The following is a 10,485-nucleotide window of genomic DNA, read 5'->3' on the forward strand; positions in this document are numbered from 1 at the left end:
GTTCTGTTACATGCGCAACAAATGGGACCGACGGCTTTACGTTCCTAAGGACGTAGCAATAAGTGTCACTGCTCGGGATTCGGACCCTAACTCTGCTGATCAGAAACACCAGAGTTCGGTGCTCTAAACCGTTCGGCAACGACACTTCTGTTGACAATAATATCAATTTTAAACAGTTTTAACACTCTAAAGGCGTTCTCATTTAGTTGCTTTCACAGAGACCACAACATTTTGGGAAACTAATGTCACAGTTAACCCCATGCAACCGTGACGCGAAAGACAGTTTGCTCACTCTAGAATAAAGTCTCTTCGACAATATATTGTATTTACATTTATTTTACATTTATTTACAACAACTGGGGAAACTGCCCCATTTCTGGAAAATATACACTGAATAACTATATCTTTGATTCTACGGAAATTACTAAATGAACTCAAAACACTTCGTCTCAATCTTGTCAAATAAAGCTTATCCTTAAATCAACGACGTGTGCATAGGTTTTCCTTAAAGTTCAAATGACAACACGCCCCAGAAAATATTAGAAATTAAACGGTGATTCTCCTCAGACTATAGTCGATATTGTATATATAAATATATAAGAAAAGGCGCTTTAACAACTCCTCTTACTTTTTCAACGCTTTGCTTTTCGCGTCTTACTAACACCACTCTACTTCCTTCAATTAAATGTCTCCAAATTAAGTCAATCAAAAGTTAAACAAATTTACACTTAAACAAAAGTCACTCTCCGGTCTGGCATCCTGCCTCAATTCAACTTCAACTCCGATTTAAACTCTGACTTCGACTCTGACTACAACTCCAACTTAAACTCTTATTTCAACTCTGACTTAAACTCCGACCAAAATGTTCAAAATATTTGGTGAATAAAATTGGCCCACCGTGAAAATGTCCAAAGGTTAAACTGTCCTCCGGTACCAATGTCTTGCTCCACTTTTCTTCTAACACTTTATGTAGGCACGTGTCATAGACTCTCCGGCCTTCCTCTTTATCCGTCTCAGAACTTCCATTAACGCTTCTCACTGTATGGGGGTATAGTCCCTTTAACTTCTAGGAGAGGGTTAGATTCCCACCTTAACATCATGGCCATCTATAAAATAGTTATTTAAAACAAATACAATAATGCCTGATGCTCTCCTTCATTTTGATAAATACACATGCACTTATATCGGATTTGAGGCATTGCATGGTGGGGTATCAATGTATATTTGGTTTGCGGAGAGAACTGTCTTGCTTATTCTACTGCCGTGGAGTAGAATAAAGCAAGACAGTTCCCCTAGAACAACTCTACCTGGCAAGTAGATACACACATGGTGTTACCGCAAACCAAATATGCATACACATGCACTTCTCAAATCATTTCTTTGTATGATTTCTTCCTCTCAAAAAATGGTGAACTACAAATTCAGAGTATTCAGATTTCAAACATATTCAAATACAATGCTCCATGAATACAGCAAGAACAATAGTTTCTTGTAGTTTCAAGAATTCTGCTCAATTAGAATCAATATCCTCAAAAACAATAAGCAAATTTTCAATTTACGATTTGTTCCTTGTTTCCAATCTTAAACTGCCGATCTCTTCCGCCTCAATTCTCTGCCAATCAATTGCTTAATTTAACAGCCTGAATAATCTGTTTCTTAAATTGCAGTAAAACAACAACCTCAAAGGTTATAATTGTAGCGCGACACTGTCGAGATATAGGCACTTCCAAATACCAATTCAAGTTCTCTCTATCTTTCTCTCACTCAAAATTTCATGATCCTTCTTCCATAAGAACTAATGTGAGAATACTGTCACTCCCTAAAATCTTGCATACCACGACTTCATGCAAAGTAGCTCAATCCTTCAATGCACAACAATATATAATTATTCACACCAACCTGTGTGACCAGACAAAGACAAAGAAAACTGAAGGCACTGACCTCTGCACTCCTATTCATAAACCAAGGTGCAAAATTAGCAAAATAACAAGAGTTCACAACCTTTGGGGAGAAAAATACATATTCATTAGTGGATCTGCCCCTGTAAACTTAAACATACAAATTCATTAGTATATCTGCTCCTGCAAAACAAACACCATACATGAGAATGGGGGGTTATTCTGACGACTATAGACGATGTGACCTCTGACGTCACACGAAAACCATAACATGGTTCGCGCGCATACCGCCGGGCAAAACCTTTGTGTTTTGGCAGCCAGCTAGAAAGTGTACGCAATCTTACTATGACTACGCAACTCAGTGCCCGGCGAAACATGACGTTAATAGTGTTTTGTCAGCAGAGGGCGGTTTGAATGTAAACATAGGTCAGATCGTCTATACTAAAGCTAACTTTGTTTATTAGTCCAGTTCATTTGAAAAAAAAAGTGATTTCAAAATAAAATGAACAACCACTTCATTTACCGATTTAGTTCATCAAACTTATAATTTAAATCGGTTAGTCAACTAATGTACCGTTTTATCAAATCTAATACATTAAGGGCGTATACATAAAAAGTTCGGACCAACTGACATATAGCCAGCCCTCCCGGCTACAAAAACAACACTGCTATAAATGTTGTAATTGTTTGTTTTCCGTCTGTCTTTCAACTTACAGATGAAGATTACTATAGCAGTGGCCATTGTTTTGGCTTTTATGCAAGTTCAGTTATTGGTGGCTACAGCAGCAGTTTCACCTGATCCGGGAATGTCGTGTAACTCTTGCTGCCAGGGCCCAGCCGGTATACCGGGAATCCCTGGATCTAATGGGAACCATGGTCAAGGGATTGTAGGCCCTAGAGGTGATGCTGGCTCCCCTGGTGAGGTAGGTCAACCCGGGGCTAAAGGAGACAAGGGGTCAGATGGACTGGTTGGTGAGCCAGGCGCTAAAGGGGATCATGGACTGAAGGGAGATCAAGGAGTCGGTCAACCAGGGAAACAAGGACCTCAAGGTCTGCCTGGGATGAATGGTTTGAAGGGGGAGAGGGGTGAACCTGGACCAGCTGGACAGACCGGTGAAGCAGGTGAATGTAGTACGCGACGGTCCGCCTTCACTGCAGTGAGAAATAACGCCTTCAGTCCTCCATTCCCATGGGATCCTCTGATCTTTGAGGAGTTATTGTTTTCAGAGGAAGGGACTGATTTCAACTTGAATAACGGCACGTTTACGTGTAATGTGCCTGGGGTATACGTATTGATGTTCTCAGTCCTGAAATCATCAAGTGGGTCTTACCTATATGTCAAGCTGATGAAGAACGGTAACATCATTGTTACAGGGCATGTAAACGATGCAGGTTATCATCAAGTGAGCAACAGTGCAGTGATTCCCCTGCACCGTGGAGATCAAGTTCACTTAGCTGTACACGGTCTCGTACATAGCACTAACCATCACACGTCTTTTACTGGATTCCTGTTGTACGAAATCTAAATCAAACATACAAACACACGGAAACGTTTTAATGTTTTAGACAACGCTTTATAAAAAGGGCGATTATATAGTGTTCCAAAATATAATAACCACTAGTTAATTGTCTTAAAATGGGGCAGTTTGTTTAGATAATGTTTTAATGCATAGGACAATTAATCTGATAAAAGACGTTATATTTTAAAGCGTGATTTTGCAAACGTGTTTATTGTTTTGTCACGTTAACAGTGCTTTAAATATCAGTGTATCCCTTTTGTTATAAAACTTTTGGGGAAATTGGTTATGTCTGCTTTTCAATGTCAGTTTACAAGGTGCTTTAATAAGTACTTGATGACGACTTTTAATCATTTGTTTGTTCCGAAAAAAAAAAAAAAATTAAAATTACTAAAAATAAAACACACAAAACTGGATATTTTAGTATGTAGTAAAGAAAAGCAAAGCAATTCACCTTCCTTGATACAGACCGAGACAGCAAAAAACATAATTCATGATGGCCGCCTGTTTCGCCGGTCATTTTGTATTTCCAAATATTAAGTTGGTGACTATAGCTGCACCCTGTTCATGCAACGACATAGAAAAGTTTCACATAAAAACCGGTTACAGTTGTCATCTGTTGATACATTTGTTAATACTTATGAATTAAAACTATTGTGATCAAAAAGATACAGCGTTGTCAAGTTACCGGAAGACATTTGTATTGTGCCGTATTTTCGCGACCACGTCCCGATATAGTAAAGTATACAACTCTTCCTCGTAGTGTTGCGTTTGTTTGTTTTTTACACGAGAGAGCACTTGATTTTTAAATAATGCAGATGAAACGTTTCGGTATTCGTTTTGAACAAACCAATCTTGCTATAAAAAGGTATACCAACAAAACACACCATCATTTTGATCGTAACTTAATCTTTCGGAATACGAGCTACTTACACAATATTGCATTTCATCTTGATCCCCCTTACTACAGAAAAGTGTCGCTGACAGTAAAATTAAAGACAGTGGACACTTTTGGTAATTTTCAAAGACTAGTCTTCTTACTTGGTGAATCTCCACATATCTGCATAAAATAACAAACCTGTGAAAATTTGAGCTCAACCGGTCGTCGAAGTTGCGAGATAATAATAACAGAAAAGACACCCTTTTCACTCGAGGTTGTGTGCTTTCAGATGCTTGATTTCGAGGCCTCAAATTCTAAACTTGAGGTCTCGAAATCTAATTCGTGGAAAATTGCTTCTTTCTCGACAACTACGTCACTTCAGAGGGAGCCGTTTCTTACAATGTTTTGTACTAGTTGAGGTTTTATGCTGATAATTATTTTGAGTAATTACCAATAGTGTCCACTGCCTTTAAACATTAACGTTACAGGCCGTCAAAAACACATTATTGGGGTTTGAATTAACATTAGAATACATAACATATTAATTGATACATATATTTAAAGTCACTTGGAAATATATATTTGTTTTTTTCAAACATAAGAATATATGCTCACGAACAATAAAACAATTTTTTGAATAATTTTTTGTCACGATTTATATGTTTAAAAAATATATAAAGTTGTTCGGGGGGCTGACTCCGCCTACCTCTTTTGTGACGTCAATCGAGGCAGAATTTGCCTGCAATGCGTATAGTAAACACACGTGCAAAGTACATTTACGTCCAAGTCGTGAGTTGGTACATTTCAAAAAGTATTTTTCTGCATTCAGCAGCAATACACCTGGTCGGCATTGCCAGTAAAAAAACAATATTTTTTAGCTGTTCCGACCTACCGTCGGAACAGGTATTGTTTCTGTCGAGATTTTTATTTTTTTTCTTATTCTTTGTTTCTGCCTAAAACCCATAGCATTTGTACACGTTTTTTTCTTTAAGCCTATTCTCCCAAACCATAATACGAAAGAGTGAGTTTATTATACCAAGTTGTAGCTAAGAACATAAGCTTTACTCTAAATGTAAAAAAAAAAAAAAAAAAAAAAATAATAATTAACCACGTAATCTTCATTTGAATATAACTGGATGCAGTCGCTCCATGTTATTGTTAAATATTCTCTTTGGTAAATGCCATACAGTATGTACCTATCATGAGTTGTGACTTCTTGAGATGAGTCTACACACTTGAATATAACTGGATGCAGTCGCTTACATGTTATTGTTAAACATTCTCTATCATGAGTTGTAACTTCTTGAGAGGAGTCTACTCAAGTCTCTTTGTCTTGTTTTTCTACATACGTTCTGGACCACAGCGTAGTGTCTGTTTCGTCGTTTCCTAACCGAGTTCTGGACTAATATGCTTAGTACACGAAGGCTTAGGGTTTTCGTTTAACGAACGTGCGTACATAAAAGGGGTTTTTGACGACGACGACATACCATGGTGTCCACAGAATTACACCAAACTTAAACAGTTTGAATATAATGACAGTTGAAAGCTTCCCTTAAAATATTACTTGCTGTGGTGTTGTAGTTTTTGAGAAATTAGTGAACAAACTGTCAACGTATGACTGGGACCGAGTTGGTTTGGGACCGAGTTGAACGGGTTCGTTTCAGGCGACGAGCGTGGACGACGAAAATAGAACGCCTGGGATTTGGACTCATTTACGGGTGAAGTCACCTTGTTTGCGCCGGGGACCATTTGCCTAAACTAATTCAAGTATTTCGCTTTCTTTTCGGAAACTATACCATGACAAACAAAAACTCTTTGGCAGGAATACAAAAGCAGCGATTTTATTATGCTGACGTTTCTCTTGTGGTTGAGTGGGTCATTTGTATAGAGCTGCTTATAATAAAGCTTTCTGTGTTTTAAAAGCTATATGTTGTTTGGTCTGGTCCTGTGCCAATGACTTTTTTAAGGAAGAAACGCAGCGCTTACGTACTCAGGGAATTGTACTTACGCTAAGCGTAATTAACAGCTTAGCAGGGAATGTGTTATTGAGCGTCATAATTCGCAACAAAAAAATTACTACAGTGGACTAATTGTGCTCAATTCCTGTGAAACTGTCACTACAAAAACAGTGACTTAAAATTTTGATTTGCATTCACAGGACAACCGTGCTTTATAATTAGTTGTGCAAAAGTAGGCCGGGGCGACTAGTGTGCTTAAGTGTTAAAGTCGCGACTACAAATTATTAGAGAGGTTTCGCAAGCGTGCGGATACAGATACAGATACGGATATGATAACCGTAACTGTTCACATCAGCCATGTGTTGATTTTTGTTTCGCAAACTATAGGTATGTTTCACTTGAGTGTGCTCGCATTCATCATGGGTGTTTTTCTGACATACGTATGACCGATTAGAGACCCCATATTTTATACACTACATTTTCTCAAATTTTTGCTTGCAAATGACTGAACAAATTCTTTCTATATCAAGCACGATGTGAAAGCTATTCCGTGGGAAATATTTTTGGAAATATAAGCTCCCGTATCCTGTACGAACGTATATGCAAAATACGATAGTTGCGGATACGCGTCACTTGAACACACAAAGTGTCGACGTATCGATATCTGTATGTTTATCTGTACACTTGCGAAACCTCTCTATTATTTGAGTCGCGACTAGTGTTTTTCTCTACTCCATTATAATCATGCCCACACGTTGACTGCAAAACTAGTCCCGACTACCTGTTTAGTGAAACAGTTGTGTTGTTTACTACTAATCGCAACATAATTAATATTGCGCTTGCATCACATTGCGGCACAAATCTTGAGAATCCGTAATGTATCTCGACAAGTGTCATAGTTGGGTTTGAGGTGCGACTAGTCGAGTAGTAAATTTCATTAGTCACCTAGGCCTATCATGATGGAAACTTGCAAACTGAAAAATCCTGTGCGAATGGGCCCAATATGCTCTGCTCTGGAAGCAAATATTCAGTGCTAAGCAGAAGCAGTGTTTTCTGCGCTTACGTCAAGCGAAATAGACTACTAAGCAGGGATTTATTCCGTTCTTCCAAGCTCGCACTTTGTATTCCGTGCTTGCACAATAAGCAGAAAATGGTGATCGTAAGCGCAGAGTTTGGTGGCCGTTAAGAGTTAAGCGAAATCAAACATCAAACCACTGACCAAGTACAAGGATGTTATCCTTAATGTAGTTTTTTTGTGACATGACATTGGACTCTTTAATTACTGCATTAAACTCAAGAAACCAACAAATCAAACAATCTTGAGTCAAATTCGTTTTATTTACATTAATTAAACTTTTAAATTGAACTTGTTGAGATAAACATTTCAACTGAACATTTGACTAGTAAAAACATCTCCTCTAGTATACAGACCACTCATATTACATACCGCCCTCTAGTGACAGTAAAACATATTTAATGGAAGACAACAATAGCAAAATTGTAAACGCTTTTTGTTTCAGCCTATTCCCCTAAACAATAACTTGAAAAGAGTTATATCTTATATCAAATTAAAGACTAGGACCTAAGCTTAATTCCTCATGTAATTTTGTTTTTAAATTCTTGATTAATTAACCACGTGACTCTCATTTGCATATTTAATTGGGAAATCTTTGTAACACCATATCTCAAGAAGTACCGGGCCGATTTTTAACCTGTTTTAAACTGAACATTTAACTAGAAAAAAGGAGATGTTGATAGTAAGACCACTCATCTTTTATACCGCCCTCTATTGACCAGTAAAACAATTAATGGAAGAAAACCAAAGCATAAAGTTTGTAAACGTTTTTTGTTTAAGCCTTATCTCCCAAACCATAATACGAAAGAGTGCGTTTATTATACCAAATTGAAGCTTAGAACATAGCTTTACTTAAAATGTACTTTTTTTAATTCTTAATTAGTTAACCACATGACCCTCATTTGCATATTTAATTGGAAAATCTTTGTAGCACAAGATCTCAAGAAGTACAGGGCCGATTCTTACCTTGTTTGTAGTTAAAGACTCCTTGGGGATTGGAGATTAATTTGGAAAAACCGTGACCTCAAGTTGACCTCTACTTCCGGGTCAACCGAAAGTAGAACCATATCTCAAGTACTATACAACCGATTTTCAAACTTTTTTTCAGTTTTAGACCCCTATGCATTAAAAATAAACTATGAAAAACCATGACTCCAAGTTGACCTCTACTTCCTGGTCAACCGGAAGTGGGACCATCTCAACAACTACACAACCGATTATCAAACTTTTTTTTCAGTTATAGACTCCTTGGGCATTCAAGATTAGTTTGAAACAACTTTGACCCCATGTTGACCTCTACTTCCGGGTCATTGCAGATTAGTCTTTGGTAGCTGTGAGCCCATGTTGACCTTTACTTACGGGTCAACCGGGAAGTGTGACCTTATATCAAGAGCTACAAAACTTTTTTGAATCTTTTTTCAGTTATAGATTCCTTGGGCAATGAAGCACATAATCCAAGCAAAACAACACGGAACAGCTTCGTGTTTGTTCACAAACACTTAATGTCTAGTTTTTTTTTTGTAAACGTACAAACTCACGACTGGTCCGTACATGTACTTTGCAATTGTGTTTACTCTACGCATTACAGGCAAAGTCTGCCTCGATTGACGTCACGAACAACGCCCTCTCGGGTCGGGGTCTACTCTTAAATTTGTAAATAACATAATAACTGATTTTTTAAACCTTAGTTAACTGTTCATTCACATTCCACTCATCAAAACACATATATTAGTGACAAAAGCTTTATTTTGGAAAAATACCACTTCCAGGTGACTTTAAATAAATAAACTAATCTAAATAAACTAGTATCCATTGTACCAGAAGTTAAGATCTATGTCATAGTTTTATAAATAGTCAGATGTCACTTGAGTGTTTTAAAAACATTGAAGGAATGAACATTGACGCCGTATCAGTTGATTGTTTTGGTTTTTGTGTTTTGAGTATTTTAATGGATATTAAACTACAGTTTTTGGTTAATACAATTTACAATCTGATTTTTTTTTCCTGACACTGTTTTACTCTTTTTGTCAAAAGCTACAGCACCTCTGCAAGTAATAATTTAAGGGAAACTTAGCGTTATATCTTCAACCATTGCAAGTTTAATGAAAAACAGTGAACATCGTGTTTGTGTCATTCTACACAAAATATCCGAACCCTTAAGTTTGAAACCATCAGACTTAAGTTGCTGTGTCAAATAGTTCAGAGCACGCTTTTTTAAATGGCACAATGGTATAAACAACCGTTTGCCCCGCACAATTAAGTAAAGTTCAGCATAATTTTATTATAGTCTAATAATCTCGAATTCAACTTGCTCTCTTTTTATAGACCAGTAGTGACCCTCATGAATGATATAAGTTGTACAAGCTCATCAGCCCTTCCCAGTGATGCTAGATGAGACCGGTGGGGTCGAGCATATCGGTCCCAGTGCCTCATTCAAAAGCACATGGATTGACTGACTTACGCACCTGCGCATTGGACAAATAAACCCCTCTCCCTGTACACAACACAAACTATATGGATGCGTTCGTTTAGGTTCCCTGGGTCGACCCTGGTGTGCTCATCCAACTGGCGTATTTTATTTTTTCCAGGACGAACGTGGACAGATAATTACCCCCACGTTCGTCCTGGAAAAGCGGGGCACTTGGGGCTTTAACGAGGTGCACTGACGTCACCACGAGAAGGGTCACGTGATGATGAGTATTTTTTCTCAGATAGAACGTGGGTAAATATCTGCACACGTTCGTCCTGGAAATAAAACAGGCGACTTTTCCCAGGACAAATGTGGGGTAATTATCTGCCCACGTTCGTCCTTGAAAAAATCAAAATACGCCATCCGGATGAGCACACCGGGGTCGACCCTGGAATACTAATCGAACGCACCAACAGTTGCCTGACCATCTGACGTCACTCTTCGAGGCTCGTGACTAGGGACCTTTAGATTTAAGTGAACGCATAAATCTTGTTATCCACTATTTTGCTTGTATTTAAAAGTAATAAATTTTATAACAAACAAATATATGTGTATAATTGAAAGAACGCTTTCGTTGCCCTATAAAATGAAGTTGTCCATAATGTATATCAAAATAACTGCATGAGGAATGGCGTGTAGAATTACATATAAAAGCTTCGTGCAGCAATGAGTGGGTAGATGGCCTTT

The 10,485-nt window shown here is 37.8% G+C and overlaps 1 protein-coding gene across 1 annotated transcript; it reads left to right on the forward strand.

The window, feature by feature from the left end:
- Positions 1–2,614: 2,614 nt before the first annotated feature.
- On the forward strand, positions 2,615–9,231 carry LOC139950524 (uncharacterized). The gene has a single exon (XM_071949254.1). The coding sequence runs from the start codon at positions 2,615–2,617 to the stop codon at positions 3,422–3,424; it is 810 nt and encodes a 269-aa protein (XP_071805355.1). The 3' UTR covers positions 3,425–9,231.
- The last annotated feature ends 1,254 nt before the right edge of the window (positions 9,232–10,485 follow it).

Source organism: Asterias amurensis, chromosome 18, assembly GCF_032118995.1.
Source record: "Asterias amurensis chromosome 18, ASM3211899v1".
Lineage (NCBI taxonomy): Eukaryota > Metazoa > Echinodermata > Asteroidea > Forcipulatida > Asteriidae > Asterias > Asterias amurensis.

Coding starts and splice junctions, on each gene's coding strand:
- LOC139950524 (XM_071949254.1), top strand. CDS start 2,615: ATGAAGATTACTATAGCAGTGGCCATTGTTTTGGCTTTTATGCAAGTT.